Here is a 23,570-nt window from a genome sequence, read left to right on the forward strand (position 1 = left end):
CATGAAGCTGGAAAAACGTGAGCTCCCTCATTCCAAGCAGGATTTCTCATACGTTGTAAGATGGTTTTCAATGTTTGCATACAGAATTCCATGAATAATCCTGGAAACCTATGATGGCAGAGATGTCCAGGAATACTGCAGCTTAACAAAATTCACTTTTAGTCTTTCCTCGTGGGAAAAAATCTGTATGAGTAAATTTTCCATGTACACACAGGAACAACACAACCGGAGTGGCTATTATTCTCAATGCTTTTGTTTTTTTTGCGCTAGTTTTTGCTAAAAATGCCACCTCGTGTCAAAAACTTACATGATGATGCATTCCACACTAAAATATAGTGCAAAATGACAGATTTTCATTTTGTGTAACTACGCATAATTTGGGACACATGGGACTTTTTCCCCCACATGAAAAACATTTCCACGTTAAGAACCCCCATTAAGTGTGGGTTCTTCGATTAACCATCCTGGTGGAAAAAACCGCTTTTACCCACAAATGTATGAGTGTGTGTGTGTGTGTTAACTGCATTTTGTAGGGTTACGGTATTGGAATACCCCCTTCCCAACTCTAGCCTTCTTGCTGTGTTTTCCAGTGCAATTTATAGTCATACAATTCCAAAATACCTATTCTGTGAATGAAGATGTGGAATTTCAAAGCCTAAGTTGTCATTTTTCAAATCTCAGCCACGCTTAAGTCCAGAAACAGTTTGTTAATGGAACCCCCCAAAAATGTAAACATGTCCTCTCCAGCATGGCCTGCACCGTTAGCTCCGCTCACATTAGGACGCTCCCGGACCCCTGACCACCACCCCATTTCGCCCTGAATCAGAGAAAGGAACTGCTTCAGCCTTTAAGGAAATGGAAAACCAGATCGTTTTCTTTGTTTATTTTTCTCTAGCTTTTTGCAAAGCGCTTTGTTTCGCACAACAATCGCAAGACATAAAAGCAAGGTACTCTCCCAGTGAATGAAATGCTACTCTCCACCCACAAGCCCACGACAGATGCCAGGCTGGAGAGATTTCTCAATAGAATGAAAAAAAATATGTTGTGTATATGTAAATGTTTCCTGAGAAGTGCTCACTATTCGGGTTCAATGATTCCAGCACACGCTCAGAATGTGTCAGTGATTGTCATGGTGATTGACAAACATCTCTGAGAGATGAAAGTCCTTCGCTCGCAAAGCTGCATTGAACAGGACACTGTCATTGGGTGTTGACTAGATATGCCCTGTAGGATTGGAATCAAAAACGTAAAAGCAGAGATTCCTGGAGAAAATGTACAGAGTATCCGCATGTTCCTGTGCCAATGTGTAGAGGATGTGTCACCGGTTACATTGGATGCTCTTGTGCCATTGAGAGAGAGAGAATACAGAAGAATTTATAAAGGGATCGAGGTTATATTACCCTAACAATGTGCTTAATTTGAGCCGGTGCTTAATTAGTTTCCGGTGCACGGCAAGGCACCAAATTGTCAACAACATACTTATAAGAGTCTATCACATGGTGGCGCTGCTCATCTAATTTAGAGACGAGCAGAATGAATACAATACACATTAAAATAGTGCTAATACCTGTTTACCCAGCCATTCCTTTAGCTTTAGACCTGGAATAATCGGAACTGTCGCATTTACATGCAAGAGATATGGTTAGTAGTTGTTTTGGAAGTGATAACAAGGACGATGGGTCGTGCAAGCTGCAGTGGCCTCCTGGTCAGAGCCCTGGCACTTAATATTTTACAAATTAAGCACTGCATATACCAGACTCTGTAACCTCTCTATAAGTGATCATTACTTTTTTTTATTGCAGGTGCAGTATGTTGTCAGAACATACATGTAATAAGAAATGCACATCACTAATCACCTGTAATAACCTTTTACAGGTGACTAATGACATCACAATGCTCCTCGTTGGGAGGAATGCCACCAGACTCAGTGTCTACTCTCCCTCAAGGACTGTGGTGAAGGCTGGTGTGCAGGCCACCTGGCACCAAGTCTATGTGGAGTTGGCAGAGTGGTAAACTGGGCTGGGGCCCAATTACATATATCTTCATGTGCATCCTTGGCACCAGTGATCGGGGCTGAGGGTTCAAAAGAGGAAAGAAGGTGGCAAGGACACATCTGCTTCTGGCACACAGAGTCAGCTATCAGGTGGCCGCGCGCCATCTTCCCTCACATTTATTGAGGCAATGTGTGGTCCTGCTTGCACCTCCCTTGTGATGTCCATGGCCCTTTATGCAGATGAAGCTGGGGGAGTGGGAGAAGACGTGTGTGTGAAGCAAACATGGTGGATGGAAAAGAAGGCTGGAGAGAGAGGAACGCTGGTGAAGATGTTTTCAGAGTTAGTGGCACCAAAAGAAATATGGAACAGGGGGATAGAAATTAAAATAGTCCCAACAGCATATAAAAAAAGAAATTGCAAGTCACCTTAGACGTCCCTGGCCAGAAAAAGGCCTTTGGCCTCATCGCTATGCATGGTGAGGAGCGTCTAATGGACTTTGAGTATCCTTTGACTTGCAGGATCCCACTCATACAATTCGTTATCAAGTGCTTCGACGTGCATCAGATTTGATCTTGGTGCTATAACTAATTCACAATAGAGAGAACCTTATTGTGAGCAAAATTCCTTGAGAAAGGACATGCTTGGCCCTGGAAGAGGTAAGAACCAACCAAAGATATGTCATCCTATTTAAGGAATCTGTTCAAGACGGCTATTTGCACTTGTTTGCTGTTTATATTTAAAGAATAGAATTAATTATCTTCTATCTAACATAAAATGCTCCCTAATTTATGAACAAAATACATCCGACAGCATGTTTTATGACAAGTTTACGGTCTCAAAGGAGTATATGGCTGTAAGCTATTACAAACAGAAGCAGCGATAGTGGTGCGTGGGAGCTAAGGTGATATGGCCTCATTTCTGACTTCGAAATCTGGGCTCTAATCACGGCTCTGGCCTTTGATCAAACAGTTTGTGATTCTGGGCACTCAACAGAATCACTCTGTGCCTGGAACTGCAAAAATATATAATGTAACGTAAAAATAAAATTGTGTTACTCTAACTATGTAAATGATGTAAAGAGAACTATTATTGCCTTGTTCCATTGTTCATCTCTCGCTGCTACGCCTGGTCCATGTAACCATTGCCCCGCTTGTGACGAAATGAACTGCCTTGTTACTATGTACAGTGTTTCTGCTAAAAATGTTTTGCTTACTGATGTGCAAATACATGTTTTCATTGGTATCAGGAGATATTGCTTCTAATCTTAGCTCACCCACTTGACTGCATTATGTGATCTCAGGAAATTTAATTTATATCGTGTGCCCGCCGACATGCCGAAATGAGAAGATGGGGCTGCTTCCAAATAGGGAATGTCTACTGTCAAGGAGACACACAAACTCTAAGATATGTTTACAAAAACACACCACAAACAAACAGAAGCACCAAAGAACCACACTTCCTCCATTTTGTGACAGAGCATCTTACTAATTGCAGAATTAACCATTAAGGTGCATTTTCAAAGGCTGGAATATGGTCTAGGGGCCCGATGGACGAAAGCATTTTGCGGTTGCAACCCTGAAATTTGCAAGAACATAGGGTTTGCAACCTCAAAATGATACTCCAGTATTTACTCAAATCCTTTTAGACTTTAGGAAAGTCTTTCTGGGCCACATACGGTGTTTTGCCACTCATTCCAACTTGCAATTAGCAAGGGGTGTCCCTTCCTAATTGTGATTATCATGAGGCGTATTGATAGTCTGTGGCCTCAATTGTGGACGCAAACCATTGAAATGTTACGACCTCCTGGAGAGAGGTGGTAACTCACTTGCCACGGGGAAGCTGTACGGTTGGGCAACATCACCTTCAGGAATCATGCTGGGAGGCCTCGGTGGAGGGAAGGCCGGGTGTTGTGTAGGGGAGACAGTGGTCCAAGTACCTGCTACTAGTAGAGTCTTTCCAAAATGGAAAATTTAATTTTTTCAAAGAAGCTTCAGTTCCTTTAAGGAAAATGGGCTGCTTTTAAAAAAAAAAATTCTGTTTGCGCATCCATACACAAAGATGGTGCTCTGCTGTTTCTTTAAGGCCACCAGCCCTCAGTTTGTAGCCAGTGACAGGCAGTCACAAATAGTGGACTACCTAGTTAATATTCCAATTCCAAAAACTTTATTTCGGTCATTACAGACCATAAAAAGTAAATAATACAAATAGTGAAAAAGACAATTTTGATCATTTTTTTGAAATTATATCAATTAACTGTCTATACCACCAATGGAAAAGGAGTAATACAATAATACATTGTTATTAATTTAAAACAGTAAGAACAGCTAAAAACATTTTTTAAAACTTTTTAAAAAAAGATAATGGTAAAATACAAATCAATGCTCAGTGGAGGAGATTACTACCTACAATGATAAACGTAAGAATCTCCTTCGACACTGCAAACACAATGGGTGGGTGTGTGTCAGTTCGTAAGATTCTGAATGCCTCTAAACTTTGGTTACACCCTAGATATCTACAACGCGGTACGAGCCAACGCTGTCTGGCCTTAGTATAGCCTGAGCAAGAAAAGAAAACATGGATAAGCGTCTCATCTGAGCAGGTACAAGCGGGCAGCCACGAGGAGGCGCTTTCTGCCATTTGTTAGTGAAAGCATGCAGTGGAAAAGTTCCTGTTCTAAACTGAATATACAGCTTCCTTGCCACGTTGGGTTGAATGACATCTAAGAATGGCTCTATGAAATAGTCAGTTTTAAAATTCAGAAAATCAATTGTTAAGTGACCAAGATTGGGATTCCCCTGGATGTCAGCAAGCTTAGCAGATCGCTAGACGTGAGATTGTCAAACACGCCACCTCGGGATTCCTCCACAAATCGGGGATACGAATCCTAAGTGATGCGTTCTTTTATGGATGAAAACCATGGTAGGTTAGCTACCCCCAGAGATCCATTATCCCCTTTAGCTCCGACTGGTAATCTGCTAGCTTCGGGGTCACCCACAGTCTACGCCCAAAAAAAAGTTAGTGGCCTCAACCAGACCTCATCTGCAATAGGTCTAATACCCAAATCTAGATGTAGTCTTATAAGGGGTGAGCTCAACGGTAAGCCCAACAACTTTCTCATAAATCTGTTCTCTATCCTTGACAAACCAGCAGTGGGACGATGATCCCAAAGTTCAGCCCCATATATTACGGCACTCCTAACTTGCACCTTTTAAATCTCAACCACAGGACTAGGCGGTACATGAGAGGAGTTCCTATAAGTTGTTATAAGGCCCCCCACCGTCTGGGCAAGTTAAAATTCATTAGGCAGGTCGGTCTGTAGCCCCAAATGTATAGAGAATTTGCTTTGTGATCTATTTTTACGTATGTTGCACTGCAAAATCAGAGATAGGTCTCAAAAAGTCTGTCTGCTGATAGCAACCACTTTTTTTTTACCTGTCTCAATACATCAGATGCCTACCGATGATTATTGTGTGCGAGTCAGGAAAACTGGGCTTGCATCAAAGCCTTGACATATGACTGAACAGTGTAGCCCTGAAAATAAATGTTTTTTGCATTTTTTACTCATTTTCAGTAAAACTGAGGGGCATATTTACAAGCCCCTATCACCACCATAAAATCACTTTTCTCGACATTGTGGTGGCGATAGGGGCTTCGCCTTATTCGCTTAACATGTCTTACCATTACCTTGTGAATATGGCACCCTTTCACTCTATGCTTAGCGTGAAAGGGGCGGGGCATGGGCGTTGTGTTGGATGTTCCAGCGTAACATTCATTGATTTTGATGCTGCCCCATATTTACAAGGGGCCGCGCCAAAATTAAGACGGGAAAACCTGGTCTTACCCCAGTGCAACGAGGAGAAATATGTAATTTCTCCTTGTTTTTGCTGTTTCCATGCATGCTGCGTTGTGCAGCACACATAGTAACAGCAAAACGCCATTGATTGTTTATGTGCAGGAAGGTGTCCCTTCTTGCACATAAACAATCATTTTTTTTAAATGAAGTTTTGCAACTTCTATGTGTGCTGCTTAACGCAGTTTCAAATCGCCAATTCAGATCGTTTATGTGCAGGAAGGGACACCTTCCAGCACATAAACAATAAATCCCCTCATCGCAGGCACCCTGGTGCAAGGGTGCCTGCGTTGGCGCTAGGCAGCTAAATTAGCGCCAGCACAGGGAGAAACACAAGGCTGCATTGTATTCTTGTAAATACGGTGCAGCCCTGCATTTTTAGAAGTGGCAGCCTGCGGCGGTAAGCCATGGAGGCTAACGCCGCGCTCCGCCACTTCCTTGTAAATATGCCAATGGGTGTGCCAGTGACAATCCAGCTCCCAGTGTACATTGCACAAGAGCATTCCATCAATTGTAGCTTCATCTCTGCTCAATAATGGCAGGGCATCTGAATATTAGCGACATGTCTACGTTGTTTCACCCAGCATTATAAAAAAGCTGTGAAGTAACCAAATGGAGTCGTAAAGTCCTTTCGAAACGTACTCAACAAATGAATTAATGAATAAATAAGGGGTCAGGAGCTGTTGTGTACCGAGCAGCTGCACTTGATTAATTGTAAAGAAAGAGAAGCAGCATTTGTCAGCAGTGATGCAACAAAATTGATGGCAGGGTTCCAGCACTTTGCGGCAGTGATGTAATAATTGCAAAGGAGCGTACCAGTACTTGTCAGCAGTGATGCAACTATATTAATGGGAGGGTACCAGCACTTGTCAGCAGTGATGTAATAATTATAAGGGAGAGTACCAGCACTTGTCAGCGGTCATGCAACTATATTAATGGGAGGGTACCAGCACTTCTTGGCAGTGATGTAATATTTGCAATGGAGAGTACCAGCACTTGTCACCAGTGATGCAACTATATTAATGGGAGGGTACCAGCACTTCTTGGCAGTGATGCAATAATTGTAATAGAGAGTACCAGCACTTGTCACAGTGATGCAACTATCTAAATGGGAGGGTATCAGCACTTCTTGGCAGTGATGCAATAATTGTAATAGAGAGTACCAGCACTTGTCACAGTGATGCAAATATATTAATGGGAGGGTATCAGCACTTCTTGGCAGTGATGTAATAATTGTAATGGAGAGTACCAGCACTTGTCACAGTGATGCAAATATATTAATGGGAGGGTACCAGCACTTCTTGGCAGTGATGTAATAATTGTAATAGAGAGTACCAGCACTTGTCATGGTGATGCAACTATATTAATGGGAGGGTACCGGCACTTCTTGGCAGTGATGTAATAATTGTAATGGAGAGTACCAGCACTTGTCAGCAGTGATGCAACTATGTTAATGGTAGGGTACCAGCACTTCTTGGCAGTGATGTAATAATTGTAATGGAGAGTACCAGCACTTGTCAGCGGTGATGCAACTATAATAATGGGAGGCTACCAGCACTTCTTGGCAGTGATGTAATAATTGTAATGGAGAGTACCAGCACTTGTCAGCAGTGATACAACTATGTTAATGGTAGGGTACCAGCACTTCTCGGCAGTGATGTAATAATTGTAATGGAGAGTACCAGCACTTGTCATCGGCGATGCAATTATAATAATGGGAGGGTACCAGCACTTCGAGGCAGTGATGTAATAATTGTAATGGAGATTACCAGCACTTGTCAGCGGCGATGCAATTATAATAATGGGAGGCTACCAGCACTTTTGATGTAATAATTGTAATGGAGTGTACCAGCACTTGTCAGCAGTGATGCAACTATGTTAATGGTAAAGTACCAGCACTTCGAGGCAGTGATGTAATAATTGTAATGGAGATTACCAGCACTTGTCAGCGGCGATGCAATTATAATAATGGGAGGGTACCAGCACTTCGAGGCAGTGATGTAATAATTGTAATGGAGAGTACCAGCACTTGTCAGAAGTGATGCAACTATGTTAATGGTAGGGTACCAGCACTTCGAGGCAGTGATGTAATAATTGTAATGGAGAGTACCAGCACTTGTCAGCAGTGATGCAACTATGTTAATGGTAGGGTACCAGCACTTCGAGGCAGTGATGTAATAATTGCAATGGAGAGTACCAGCACTTGTCAGCAGTGATGTTCGATATTAATGGGAGGCTACTTTAGCTTGATGTAATCAATCTAACGGATGGTACTTGCACTTCTCAATATAGATGTATTAATGTCCATGCAGCGGGCTCTCACTTCTCAGCAGCGATGCAATAACTTTAAGAGAGAATGTCACTTAGCAGTGGTGTCATATATTTAACAGGAGAATTTTGCTCAACTCAGCAGTGAAATAATTAGTGAAATAATTAATATTTTAAGTACAAGTGCGCTGTAGCCACATAATATGTTTTCACATAACTATGCAAAATGTTGGCAAATGAACGACATTTATACGTAATTACACAAAATAGAAATCTGTCATTTTACACTATATTTAAGTGTGAAATGCATCCTCGTGTCAATTTTTGGCACGAGGTGGCATTTCGAGAAAAAACAAGCGCAAAAAACAAGCATTGCGAATAATAGCCACTGCTGTTCTGTTGCTCCTGTGCCCACTGTGTACATTTGTGACCACTGAGGGCACATGTGCAGCAAAGTTTTACTGTAGCAGTGCATATTTACGCAGGGTGGCATGATAGCCTAATTCTAGCAACTGTGCTGAACAAGCGTCCTGTGTATTTCACGAAACTATGCAAATTACACCGGCGTAATTTAGGTTTTATCCAGGCCTAATTTTAAAGGAGAATAGCACAATTCCCAGGAAAATATAATATTTGTAGGAAAGAGTACTTTTGCCCCTTCTCCTTTAATAAGGATGGTCTGGCACTTCTTAAAAGTGATGCAATCATTTTAACGGGAGAGTTCGAGCCCTTCGCAGCAGAAATGTATCATTTTAATGGGAGCGCAGGAGCCCTTCGCAACAGAAATGTAATAATGTCAAAGGCCACGACTGGCACTGCCCAGCAGCGGTGCCCTACTTTGAATGGGGGTGTACCTGCACTTCTATATTTCCGCGTCAAGCACTGTTGGCACAGACAGAACTCGCAAGGGGCACCCCCTGGTGCCTGGCTCGCGCGGGGACGGGCGCATCCGGCTGGCATGTTCCTTACCTTGCAGCTTTCACAGGTCAGGAGGCCATAGTGGTACCCGGACACCTTGTCTCCACACACCGGGCACATCTCATCCAGATCTTCATCGTAAGTGTATTCCATCAGCTTGAAATGGCTGCCTGGGGGGTGGGAGGAGAGAAGAGGGCAAAAAAACCATAAGCACCGAGGCTGGTAAGAGCGGACGTTTGACAATTCGTATATACTGGGGGTGTTATCGAGGACAGCGGCGAGAGCCTCACGGGCCCGCGTGCAGGCGCACCGGCTGCGATCACGCACATTCGTACTGACTGGCAGATCATAGGCAGACAGAGGTGGGTTCAGTTAAATACGCCATCCCCTGGGAAAGAGGCCAGCCCCAAAAGCCATCTAGCAAAAAAGGAAGTGAAAAAAATGAGTGTAAACGTAGACAATGACAGAAAGACAGAAAAAACCAGGAGACAAAAATGTGTATTCGGTGTGAGACGCGTTGAAGAGGTACACAAAAGAACCCGACCTTGCCAGTACAGAGGCATTCTGCCGCCTACAACCAGGAGGTCCGACAATAAACCCCTAACTGGCCATAGTGGGCTGCGGAAACACATGTGCATCGAGGTAAGGTGCGCACATCTGCACCACAACTGGCAAACAATTATAAAAAAAATAGGTGCAAGCAGCCGATGAGTCCTATCCCCCTGTCTTGAGCATTCCTGATGCGGGGGATTCATTTTTCATTTCGTATTGTATTTTCACTTTTAGATGTGGGCCGCCCAGGTACAAAACTACCCTCCCCCCCCCCCTTCCCTCTCCCCCCCCTGATGTATTTCCAACGAGTGCAGATTATTTTAAATCTTTTGATGTCTTAATACTTTTAATTTGTCGAATTTCTGAAAATATATGTTATTTTAAATTGTTTGAATCGCAGAATAGTGGAGCTTATTTAGTAAAGAACGAATTGCCTAATTGCGTCACACTGGGGGCAGACATTCACGCAGACATATAGACGATTATCTATCTATCTATCTATCTATCTATCTATCTATCTATCTATCTATCTATCTATCTATCTATCTAGCTATGAATGTATGTTTGTGTGTGTGTATATATATATACATATATATATGTGTGTGTGTACAAACACTTGTGCATGAGTAGATAGATAGATAGATAGATAGATAGATAGATAGATAGATAGATAGATAGATAGATAGATAGATAGATAGATAGATTGATAGATTGATAGATAGATAGATAGATAACAAAAACTTCTTACAGAGCGGATTCATGAATTTGCTGTTCGGAAAATGAAGGCCAACACCATTTCCAATTCCTGCATTTTATGTCTGTTATTCGAGGTCAGAAATGGAATCCGAAAATTCGGCCGATAAGATCTCGCGATAAAACTATTCCCCATCGAGTCTTCTCCCGCCACTCCCTGTGCCCACTGGCAGGGGCACAGGGTATGTTCTATAGCACTGCACCTGTTGCACGAGGAAGCAGAGCACACACCTGGCATGGATGACCGAATGTTTCTGGGATGCTGCGCACATTTCATGCCGTGATCATTTCAGGACAGGATTCGTATTTATATCAGTGAAATAAAAAGAAATATGATGGGAAATTAGGAGACGGGGGAGCGGAGAAGGCAGAGCCGTGTCTGATTCGACTGCTCCACCACCCCCACCCCCACACACCCCAAACACGTCAGCGGGGGTTCCCTTGGGAGCGGGTGTTCAGTTCACGGCGAGTCGTTGCCTTTTCTGTTTTCAGATATGAATTAGACAACACCCCATGGCCCTGGCTGTGCGGGGCATCTTAAGGGGAATCTCGGCCATTAGAAACATTATGATACACCGAGGGCCAAGGGCCGCCAAGTACACCAGGGGGGCCGGGTCTGACCCAGCATGGCCTGCAGCCTGAAAGCGCCTTGATCAAATATTCCTTACACGCAGAAACCCGCACGCCTCCATGGGAGGTTAAGAAGCGACTTCAAGGCGCGCGCAGAGGTATGTCACTGCACAGGAAAGGGAGATCGACTGATAGGAATATAGGAAGATGTGCAAATGCGTCCCAGTGTCACCGGTGTGTGCGCGGCAGCAGCGCCGAGAGAGCTGTATAGTGCCGACACATCACTAGTGTCCTAGGGAGCCGAGCACTGAAGCACCTAGAACACCCAGCGCCAGGATGTCCGGGTACAGGGCTGCCCGCTGCAGCCCAGTGCGTGCCCTTTGTTAAGGTGCCAGGATGCCCCCACGCGCCCGCCTCTGCCCTCAGGACTCCCTCCCTCTTGTGCTTCATAATGACTGTGCAGCAGAGACCTGCAGGGGGGGGGGGGAGGGGGCACAGGGGCTGTGGTCCAGGGGCCCATTCATTGCGCATCCTTAGCGTCCGTGCAAGCGCCTTGAGGGGTTGGATGTAAGGAGCGCTGCACAGAGAACTCTAAGGTCTGCGCGAGACAGAAGCCCAGAGTGCGATGTCGCAGGGCTGCCGAGGGCCCGTGTGATTCACACCCTCTGAGATGCTCGGAAGGACCCTCTCAATGTCATCACTGCCCCTAAGGCAATAGATAAGACTCTAGCTGCCTGTAGACTACAGGCTCTGCGCACACACGCACCTGCGCCTGTATACGAAAACAAATTGATAGCACTAATAAGCACACATATATAGATAGCAAGATAGATAGATGCATTGAACACATAAAAAGAGAAAACATAGAGTGCTAGTTTGAGATCTATGATATATACATGCACAATACATACAGAATATACAAATGCATATATAGGTGCGTTGGTAGCTATAATATATACAAACACACGCATACATAGTGAAGGTGACAGGCGGAGAGCGAGATTGATAGCTAGAACACACACACATATGTATATATAAATATTTATATATAGTGAGAGAGAGAGTTTCTGTGGATTCGTCAAATAAGCCAAAATTAGCGATCATTAAAAAGCTTTCTCTATAAACTACGAAAATCAACGATCACTACAGTCGCACTGTCAGGCATTTTATTAAAAATCAATATATATAAATACATATATTGATACATACATATATACATAAATATGTTTAATTAAATATGCATATATGTATATAACACGTATATGTAGTAAATACATATGTATTTGTGCATTTGTTTAAATAATTCAATACCATGTAAATATATATATATATCCACACACACACACATATATATGTATATATATATATATATACAGTTCATGGAAACATACACTACAATACAAAGTGGCTGATACCAAAAAATCTAAAAGCATTAAACTATTGAGGTGTCTAACGGTTCAGTGATTGTCACTACGCTTGTGAGTGCGCGCGTGAGGTGCGGCTTCTCACTAGTACTCTCATGCGACGTGATGAGCTCGTGTGACATGCACCCCGTCATGCGTGAGCTCTTCAGCTCTGTGCGGTCCTAAAGGTGTGCTGACAGCTGCTGCTGTGCGTGTATCGCGGGGTCCCGTGAGCCCCCCCCCCCCCCATATGTGCGAGGGGTCGTGTGTGTATGCTCCGAGGTGCTGTCGGCTGCATGAAGGCGTGCGGTGCCTGTGGTTGTGTGCAGTGTATTGCGCAGCTGCACCCACACAGCGCCAGGCGCAGAGAGGAGACATGACAGGGCTGTCATCTGCTTACCACTCGAGCTGTCCGGGGTCTGCTCCTGGCCACCAGCGCTGCAATAGTCCACTTCCCCTTTGGAGAGCATTTGAAGAGATGTGCTGGTGGCGTCCCTTGATGCCAATCTTCTATTTTTTTTCCTGATATTCCTAGTAAAAAAAAAAAAAGAATGGCCAGAGATAATGGTGAGCGGCTCCTCCTTGCCACTGGTGGCCACTATCAAGGTACCATGTGCAACCTCCCTGCAGGCTTCCTATTTACACCCAGTCCTAGCGCCACTGGTGGAGCCGGCTGCGAACGACAGCCCACCTCACCAATCAGCGGCCGCTTTCAGACAGCAGAGGCGCAGCCGCCTTCCTCCAGTCTCAGGGCTCGTTTTATGGCTCGGTTGAGGGATGGGCAGTGGGCGGGGCTCTGATTGGCTGCCCGGGGCCCATTCTGGAGGAAATGGAGGCAGATCTTGTCCTGGGATTGGAGCATGGATGGGAGAGGCTTGCTGCAGCTGTCTGGATTATTAATGGAGAGATAGATCAGAGAAGACCACAGAGGGCAGGGCAGGTCGGAACACTGCCGGATGCTTTGAAGGGCAGTTCTAGGTCCCACACCCACCTCCGCCGCCCCCCCTCCCAAAAATTACAAACGCCTTCACCTCCTGTTGTCTGTATTTATTACTGCTGCTTATTGTGATGTATTGGAATATGTGTATTCAATGTTTAGTTCCTCATTAAAACATGACTGTTGGTAAAGCGCGATATTGTCGAATATATATATATTTTTATATTCGCACTGTCTTTATTTTTTTATATTGAACATTGATACATACAGCAACCTATTCTGTAAAGCCAACATATTATGCGGATTCATGTCCGTTTTCAGGATAAGTCTTACATTACATGCAATATATTAAACTATAACTATTTAGACAGTGGCTTTTCTTCTGGATCCACGTAAAACACCATTGGTGTATGTTTGTTGTTTTTTAAGCGACATATTTATTTCAACACAAAATGGGTTTATCCCAGTTTAGAGGCTCTGTTCTTGACAGTGGGGCTAATGAAAATGCACAGGAGTGACACTGTGCTCCCAGGAGTGAGGCTCACTCCCAACGAGGGCGACAGTGGTCCGGTGACTCGGTGACCCAAGCAATGAGTCCCACACCCAGTGAGTGAGACGTGCTGCATGCAGTGAGATGTAGACCCATGAGACGTACAGTTTAAGGGTCTCATTTATGAGAAACTGGCATAGGGCAGCGCCGCAAGTCTTCTTGCAGCGCTGCCCCACGCCAATGTGAAAGGGCAGGAATGCACTGTATTTATAAAATATGGTGCATTCCTTTCCCTCTGCTCTAGCACTCAATTTGCTGCCTAGTGCCAATGTAGGCACCCTTGCACCAAGCAGGCAGGAATGTTTTTGTGCAGGTAGGGACACCTTCCTGCACAAAAACAACCCCAACAGGCGTTTTCCTCTTTCCACGTGTGCTGCAGAAAACCAAGGAAATATAGAAATATTTATCCTTGTTACGCCAGCTCTGGGTAGGTGTAGGCTTTTACGAGATTAAGTAAATAAGGGGCAGCATCAAAATCCATGGACGCTGTATGAGAAAACCCACTGCAGCACCCATGGCAAGGCAGCGACACGCGCAGCTTTCTTTGTCTTGCTCCATATCTTTGATGCTACTCAGAGCCACACAGGGTGACTTTGCGTCACTTCATAGATATGATTGTGCGGCTTGCGCCGCCGCCGGTGTGTTCAAAAAGGACTCTTCGGCAGCCAAGCCTCTCATATATAAGCCCCTAAGTATCGAATTGGAGACAAAGTGAGTGAGATTATGTGTCAAACATTGAGCTTCAGACTCAATAGTTAAAACTTCACTTTAAGGAGTGAGGCAGGCACTGCGCGAGAGAGACTGTGGCACAAGAGAAATGCATAAAACCCAGCAAGGGGAAAGTACCCCCATACTTGTAGGTACACACCCTAGGATTGAAGGGGTAACACTGTACTCGAATAACTGGGATCTGTACAGCACAAGAACAAAGCTACAAAAGTGTTTTCATATACAATTGCCATACTTTGCTTAGTAATAAAAAAAACATGAAACCAAGAATTTTAAAAAAAGGTCTAAAAACCCAGACATATGTAAATCAGCAATGCTAAACCAAATAGCCATTTAAGAGTTCTGGGTGCTGTAAATAACAGGTGTTGCTATTGCCCAATGTATTGACACTCAGTTTACTGACCACGAAAGGATAAAAGGTTGAGTTAGCTTTGCAACGGTTCAAATTCGTGAACTTCAGATCACTGCATATTTCATCAGCAGTCATTTGAGTCACTGAGCCAACATACCCTCTTACCTACCCACAATTCCGAAGGTAAAACGCAGTGGCGGCTGCGATAATTGCTTAGTTGTGGGCGGAGGAAATACAACCAAAACTAAACGCAGTCTTAAAAATAATTAAAATTACACTTACCGCCGCGTTGCTTCCCTCCTCCGATCCTGGACTCCGGACTGCGCAGGCTACTCAACAGCGGTCCGTGGAGGGAGTTCCGTGGGGCGGAAAGGCGGGGTGGGGGGTACTAAACACCAGAATATGGATAATTGGAGGTAAGTAAACAATTAAATAAATAAAATGAATTTCGTAGCGCGCACTGCACCGCATTTTGTGATGCAGGGCGCGCTACGAAATTCGTTTTATTTTTTTAATTGTTAACTTACCTCCAATTATCCTTGTTCCGATGTTTAGTACCCCCCGCCCCGCCTTTCCGCCCCACGGAACTCCCTCCACGGACCGCTGCTGAGGCTACTAGATGCAAAATCCCATCGATTCTATACTATTCCCAGCATTGAGAAGAGCTGGGAGTGGTCTGAGCAGCTTTGTTTGCCGCTCAAACAGTGCATTGGAGCCTGGATTGTTTTTCCAACACAACTGGGTTGGAGAAACTTAAGTGCGCATGTCTGTTTGGCCGGCCTAAACGGCCAGCCAAACCGATGTGTGCACATAAAAGTGTCCACAACTCCTCCTCCTGCTATGCCTGCTGAACAGGATTGCCTGTCCCCACCCCGCTGAAGACTCGCATCGTCAGCTTTGAGACAGGCAAAAATAAAATGCATTTATTATTATTTTATTCTTCCTGTTTTAGCACGGGGGGGGTGGTCCTCCTTTGTCATTACAGAGGAGCCGCCCCTGGTAAAATGCAATTTTTCCCTCATTCAACCAGATAAAGGACCAAGCGGGAAGCGATGTCACAATCCATTGTCTAATCTGTTATATGAAATGCATTGACATATCACCAGTGCCGAAGGCTTTCCTAGATACACATGCATGCAAGCTGCGTTGTTTCGTTTGTTCATTTTTAATGGTACTGTTGGCACTATTCCCACCGATAATGATTTGATTACAGTACTTTAAAGGGACAGACATATGTAATGGAGGAGTACAGGTCTGTTGTTTGTTAATTTAAAATATGCTCCCCTTAGAAATGTCTGTCCATTTAAAGCACTATTTCATAAAATACATTTTTGATGAAAATCAGTCTTTCCTGAATATTAAATGTCATTTTGAGATAACCCCAAACCTCTTTCGCAAACACAAGAGAAATATAAATGTAATATACCTCGTTCTTCATCAATTGTTTGGCTAAAGCATTAATTCTTGTTACACAATGCTTTAATCCAAAAATGTATGCTTCTTGCCTGGCCTTCCAGGATATAATTATCTGACCGAACCAGTTCACAGTCAAATACCGAAATCATGTCCATAATCCCAAAGGTTGTTCTACAAGTCTCCTTCCATATTCCCTAGTTTGTCCGTCGGTCCATAACGCACCACCATGTGCAATAACACGGAAATCTCTTTCCACAATGAGTGGCGGTTATAGCATTGAGTGAGCCCTGACTGTATCTGAACTAAGCCTATTTGGCAATGTCCTTTTTGAAGCACAGTGGAGGATTCAATATGCAGATTGCAACTAAGTTAATCGATAAAGATATTTCATACACAGCAATTTATTGGATGATATACAATTTCTAAGCTTCTGGAAATCTGTGAAATGAAAATTGCTGATCCGTTAAATGGTTTTACAGTTAACAATACTCTTTTTTTTTTCCCGTGCCAGCCTGCACCATCTTCAACACCAGCTGCATCATTTGTAAAGATGTGATGATCAGCATACCGCTTATCTTACAGACTAGCACACCATCTCTAGTGACTCTCAGCCCATCTCTCCAGACCACCAACAGACTGGTGACTAAGAAGTGTAAAACATGAAACAAAGAAAGGCAGGAGGCCTTTTCCATCTGTGCAACCAGAATCTGGAACAACATCCCTGTACCCATCAAGACCGTCCCAACTCTGCTCAAATTCAGGAAAGAATTGAAGGCACATCTCTTTCAAGAACACTACATCATAATGCAGTAGGAAGCCAACATTCAGCGACCTCTCATAGCACTTGTTCACTGTTTTTATTTATTTTGAAAGTTTTATATAGCGCGAACATGACCACCAAGGGTATCCGAGCGCTTTACAGTTTATACGTCAGGAAGAATACAAGCAATCAAAACAGCATCAACAAAAACAACCGAAAAACAGTCTAAAAATTGGCCGAGCATTCTCGTAAGCCCAGCAGCTGGGCCACAAACCTATGTCTCTGGCCCCCGAATCAGATGGGGAGGCCCGACAAGGGCAAACATTTCTTCATCATGAGCCCTTTGAACTCTTTTTTGGAAAGGACCGTGGAGGAGATCACACTGACTTCGTGGGGAAGGGAGTTCCAGATCCTCTGTGCCATACCTGAGAAGGCTTGAGTGTATGTCTTCTTTTTTTTGAATTTTTGAGCAAAAGGGTGCTGGTGCTTCTGGAGGCTCTGGAACCACATGAGACCTCCAGTTTCTGAGCGAGGTACAGCGGGGTCTTGAAGTGTATGGATTTGTGTGCCATGCATGCAATTTTTAACTATATCCGCGCTTCATGGGGAAGCCTGTTCAGGGCAAGCAACTCCGGAGAGATATGGTTGAATCTGTTAGTGCCAGTTCTGAGCCTAGCAGCAGAATTGAGGGCAACCCTAAGAGGAGCTGTCTTTACTCTGGGCAATCCGCAAAGCGTTGCGCTACCAAAGTCCAACTTGGAGATCACTGGTGCTTGCACAGCAACCTTTAGTTCCTGAGCCAGTAGATAGGGTTTGAGTTTCCTCAAGCTACTGAGGGGCATATTATCAAGCACAGCGTTAAAATCATCACCACTTTAGCGGCAGAAAACTGCCGCTATAGCGGCGATAATGGGCTTGATAATATGCCCGTGAGAATTCCAATAGAAGCCCATGTTCACACCAGAACATGGAGTTCTATTGGAATTCTCCAGTGCATATTATCAATCCCATTATCACTGCTTTAGCGGCAGTTTTCTGCCGCTAAAGCGGCGATCATTTTAATGCCATTTCTTGATAATATGCTCCTTTGGTGAGGGAGCTGATGTGCTTCTAATGATACCCAGCGAAGATGCCGAATCAACGAGGAGAGGTCTGCAGTTTAGGGCCGTAAGTTGGTTCAACCATTGTTCCAAGACCGGGGAATGCTTGTGGGGTGAGATTAAGAGGAATTCCGCTTTTAAAGCATGTAGCTTGTATGCTTGCACTTGACCCTGCGCAGTACCCCACTGACTCTTTGGCCTAGGTTTGTGCTATGGAAATACCACATACATACATACATACATACATACATACATACATACAGACAAGAGAGATAAAGTTCACTGGTGCAGAACTGGTAAGTCTAGTCAAGGAGCCATGTGACCCGATTGGTGTGAGAACAAAAACAACCTCATCCTTGGCCTACGGTGAACAATGAAAAGTAATTTATTCTAATTTAAAAGCAAAAAAATGAGTATCCAGCTACCAACCTGGAAGACCAGCAGTGATACAGGCAGCCAGTCATAAGAGAATCTTGTCTCCACCTGTTAGGGATACTAACCCTAATGCTTGATCATCAAGCAGGTATGTTTCTGTCATATGCTAATAGGTACATTTGATAGCCAGCAATAATTTGTAACCATTATTTTTTAAGACACAAGTCCTTTAGCTTCTGCTTTTAGATTCATGTAACAAAAAGAATCAAACTGTGTAGTATAACAGGCGTACCCCTAATAACGTTTCCTATATCAGGGTCTACTAAACAATTGTGTGAAGAACATATAGGAAACTGAATCTAGAGAGGACTAATTGATTAGGGACACATGTAATAACCCAAGGACCAATATCATTTGAAAATACATTTTTGATTGTTTAATTTTATTATATATAAATAAGGAAAGGTCAACAGCTTTGTACATGTATTTAAAGACTGTATATCATTTTTCGTATTAGGATTAATGTCCTTAAATGACTACATGACTATAATTAGCCATGCAAGATAATCATATTTGACATTTGTTGTCCTTGTTTCCTATCCCTTTCTCCTTTTGTTTGCTATCAATCTCAATTGTATATGACATTTATTATACGAATTAGACTGTAAATGTACAAATCAATACATAAATAATTGTATCATAGGACATTTATCCTAATGCGAAAAATGATATACAGTCTTTAAATACATGTACAAAGCTGTTGACCTTTCCTTATTTATATATAATAAAATTAAACAATCAAAAATGTATTTTCAAATGATATTGGTCCTTGGGTTATTACATGTGTCCCTAATCAATTAGTCCTCTCTAGATTCAGTTTCCTATATGTTCTTCACACAATTACAAAAAGAATCAAAGACAGCAGTAAAGAGATGGTAGTATACAGTGCTATCACCCTGGAGATTACAAATACAAGCAGGTACAGGCACTCATTAACCTTCAATACTCGCGGTAAAGAGTTTTTTCAAAACTTGAAATGATCTGAAATGGCTGTTTAGAAGGAGGCAACATATTCCATGTTTTTGCTACAAGAAATAAAAACAACCAACCGCGTGGTCTTGACAAATTGGCAGCCTTAGGTCTAAAGGTCCAAGGAGGAACCCACTGGATCACTCTAAGAGAGAACGGTAATGTCCCCTGCCTAGTTTGCGGCAGACACACATCTCTTTGAACACGATCCCTTTGTAAACTGGCATCTAATGTAGTGCTGACAGATATATGTCCTGGGCAAAGATGGCCCGAATCTAAGTGAGCTATCAAGTTTTGAATAGTCTGTGTACACTGGAACATATCCTTAGAACAATGCCTCCCAATTCAATTTCTTTGCATTTTGACCTAGGTCACCTAACATGGCACATCCATCATCGTTGAATAAGCAAACCTGGGCATTAGGAATCAAGGCTTTACTAAAGGACCAATCAATATGAGGAAACAAAATAAGTTTGTCCAATCCAATTGGATTAATCAAGTGTGGATAATCACCCATGAGTGTATCCAGGAGCTGATAGCTGCCGGGGATCATTCGAAACACCAGGTCTTGAGTCCTGTTCTGAATTCCAACACGGAGCATGAGGTCCATAGGTAAAAGGGGAGCTTGTTCCAGGCTCTCGCGGCGAGGAGGGTGAAGGAACGTCCTTCACTGTTGCAGCGACATATGTAGGGTGCAGTAGGATAGTCCGCCAGAGGTACAATTGAACATGAATCTGGATCTTGTCTCTGGCCCGTTACTACAAGAGAACAATTACACACCCTCCCCTGTCATCGGCACACTTAACAACAATAAGCAGTATTTGTACACAGATGCCTCCAGTTCAGCCTAAGGCTCAGATTTAATTACGAGGAAACTTGGTAAACCATCAGGGCCTGGTGCTTGACACGTTATGAAACACTGTAAGCATGAGATGCGTCTGGTCTCAGTGATGGAAGGCTACAGTGCTGCATTTATTGGGCCTGTTCCATTGGCAGAAGCCATACGGCTACTCTACCTCTGACCTGAAGTAACAATTATCATTGGTCCCCCGCCTTTGGCCACCATTGACTACCATGCAATGGCCTCTTTTTCACAGTGTGTTTCTGAATGACACCCCCGTACACTCATGAAGATCCAGTGTCTTGTCATAGATGAAACTCTTGATTTTTTTATGTAGAAACTTCCGCTGGTGATACAAGTCCTGCTTCCTTTATCCCGTGTCTCAGTATTGGCGTGGCATCAGTTCAATGCCCCCCAGACCCCGTGTGAGCGTGTGCAGACCCACTGTCTGTCCAGGATTCTTCTGCAAATCACAAGCCTAACACCTAATGCGTGAGTCTGTGGCTCAGTGTGTGAGACTCGCTTCAAAGCTGCAGGCTGTCAGATAAATGTACACTCAGTGGGAAGGAACTTTGACCTCTGCACCCAGCTCCCAGTGGGGGAGCCTCGGCATCTGAGTAACAATGCGAGTGAGACCAACATCTAGTGAACGCGACTGTCCTTCCAGGTGTGACACTAGGTCCAACATGTCCCTTGTGTTCCAAAGGGCGAGGATCAGAGCTTACTGGTGGAAATGACCCCTGAGGAGTAAAACTCTGCATCAATTATCAGGAATGGTTAATGAGGTGTGAGACTCGCCTCCATTTAGTGAGGTCATGCTTCATGGTGTGAGACTTGCAAACAATGAGTTCGCGTTTCCTCTAAAGTGTGAGTTCACATACATTGATCAAGTCCCTCGTGCACCATTCGTGAGTGCGTGCTCCACTGAGTTGTGGTAACACCCAAGGGCTCCGAGTACCCTCTGAATTGTGCCTCTTGCACCAAGGAAGCAAGAATGCACTCCTTTGAGTGAGATGCAAACTCGCTGAGTGAGTCTGTCCCCTAAGAAGTAAGATTTACACTCAGTGGGTCCGGATGTGCACCAAGCTAGCTGTGGGAAGAGAACTGCAGAAGTGAGGCTGCGATGCAGGAAATTCAACTGTGCAACAGGGAGTCATGATCACTCGTCGTTCTTCCATGTAGAAATACCAAAGCAGGCTCCCAGGATTTCACCGAGGAATATTCATAAGGAAACTGACAGGAAACGGTCACTCTGTGAACAAGTGGATTTCACTTTCTGCAGGTGGGCGAGGCCAGCCCTTCTGGCGAGTGAGATAGTGTTCCAGGCCATGAGCTTTGTACCAGAAAATGGAGAATGTACTTCACAAAGTGAAATTCACAATTTCACACTCAATACGTGAGACCATGCTCAAAAGAGCGAGAGTCACTAGCAACGAGTGAGACTGCGCTCATATGAGTGAGGCTCACACCCAATGAGTGGCACTGTGCCACAATGCATAGGTTCCAAGGGGTGGGCATTTGGAGTTTCTGCATTGTAGGCTCTCAGTTCCCATTTGATATGTAGAGGGGAGAGAGGGGGAAGGGGTGAAAGAGAGAGGGGGTGTGTGGGGGGATGAAAGAGAGACAGAGACAGAGACAGAGAGAGAGACAGAGAGAGAGAGAGAGAGAGAGAGAGAAAGAGAGACAGAGAGAGAGAAAGAGAGATAGAGAGGGAGAGGGAGAGAGAGAGAGAGAGAGAGAGAGAGAGAGAGAGAGAGGGATTGTTCCTTCCTTGTTCAGGTCCCTGCTTGAAATTTCCCAGAATGGATCAGAGAGGTGCACACTGGGAGTGGTTCTGCCTGGGATATTACAGCATCAAGGCCAGAAGGCTAGAGTTCTCGGGGGAGGCTTTGTGGGGTGGGCGACCGAAACAAGTATAACTAACCACTGGTAATGACTGCCGACTCCATGACAGACCGGGGTACTTCTTGCCAGTCTAACATAAGTGGAATTATTGTGGAGCCCAGTGGGAATTGGCCACAAAACTCTGTAGAATACAACTGTACGTGATGCAGAAAAATACTAGGGTTAAAAGACACTGCGTGGGCAGATGCATAGTAGGACACCAAACAAAATCACCCCCAGATTTCCCCAGAGCCAGCCTTCCCAGGCTTCTCTGCGCCTCTCCTTCCTATACCTGCTGATGTCAGGAACCCTCGCTCAGCCTCGATAACATCATAACTATGTTATTCTCGCGCCAAATGAATGTAAACATAGATCTGTCTGAATGTTTTACAGGTCCCTAGGAATGGCCACGAGTTTCAATCAGGATCGAAAGAGGGTGAAACCAAAGGGCTGAAAACACTAGGAAATGGCACGGGCGCTGCTAGGGCGGGCGAGGGCTGCAAGAAACACCCAGGCCTGCGTGAATGTGAAGCAAATGATAAACATACACTAGCCAAGCAGAACGTGCAGCGGGAATTACTAGCCAAGCAGAATACGCAGTGGGAAGTAAAAATACACCAGTCAAGCAGAATGTGCAGCGGGAAGTAAAACTACACTAGCCAAGCAGAACGTGCAGCGGGAAGTTACTAGCCAAGCAGAATACGCAGCGGGAAGTAAAAATACACCAGCCAAGCAGAATGTGCAGCAGGAAATAAAAATACACTAGCCAAGCAGAACGTGCAGCGGGAAGTAAAAATACACTAGCCAAGCAGAACGTGCAGTGGGAAATAAAAATACACTAGCCAGTCAGAATGTGCAGCAGGAAGTTACTAGCCAGGCAGAATGCGCAGCAAATGGCAAACATATACTAGCGAGGCAGAATGTGCAGTGAGAAGTCAAAATACACTAGACAGGAAGAATGTGCAGTGGGAAGTAAAACTACACTAGCCAGGCAGAACGTGAAACTGGAAGTAACAATACAATAATCTAGCCAGGCAGAATGTGCAGAAAATGGCAAACATACACTAGCCAGGCAGAATGTGCAGCAGGAAGTAAAAATACACTAGCCAGGCAGAATGTGCAGCAGTAACTAAAAAATACACCAGCCTGGCAGAACGTGCAGCAAGAAGTGAAAACACACTAGCCAGGCAGATTGTGAAGCAGGAAGTAAAACTACCCTAGCCTGGCAGAATGTGCAGCAAATGGCAAACATACACTAGCCTGGCACAATGTGCAGCAAATGTGCAGTA

The 23,570-nt window shown here is 44.2% G+C and overlaps 1 protein-coding gene across 1 annotated transcript in view; it reads right to left on the reverse strand.

The window, feature by feature from the left end:
• Nucleotides 1-12,887, reverse strand: part of NR5A1 (nuclear receptor subfamily 5 group A member 1) — a 426,966-nt gene extending 414,079 nt beyond the window's left edge. The window contains exons 1-2 of the mRNA XM_085616228.1: nt 12,709-12,887; nt 9,082-9,200 (exon numbers count right to left, since the gene is read on the reverse strand). Of these exons, the coding sequence (XP_085472354.1) occupies nt 9,082-9,200; nt 12,709-12,778 (189 nt within the window). The 5' untranslated portion in view covers nt 12,779-12,887. The remainder of the gene's footprint in view (nt 1-9,081; nt 9,201-12,708) is intronic.
• Between the last annotated feature and the right edge of the window lie 10,683 nt (nt 12,888-23,570).

This window comes from Triturus cristatus, chromosome 1_2, assembly GCF_964204655.1.
Source record: "Triturus cristatus chromosome 1_2, aTriCri1.1, whole genome shotgun sequence".
Taxonomy (NCBI): Eukaryota; Metazoa; Chordata; class Amphibia; order Caudata; family Salamandridae; genus Triturus; species Triturus cristatus.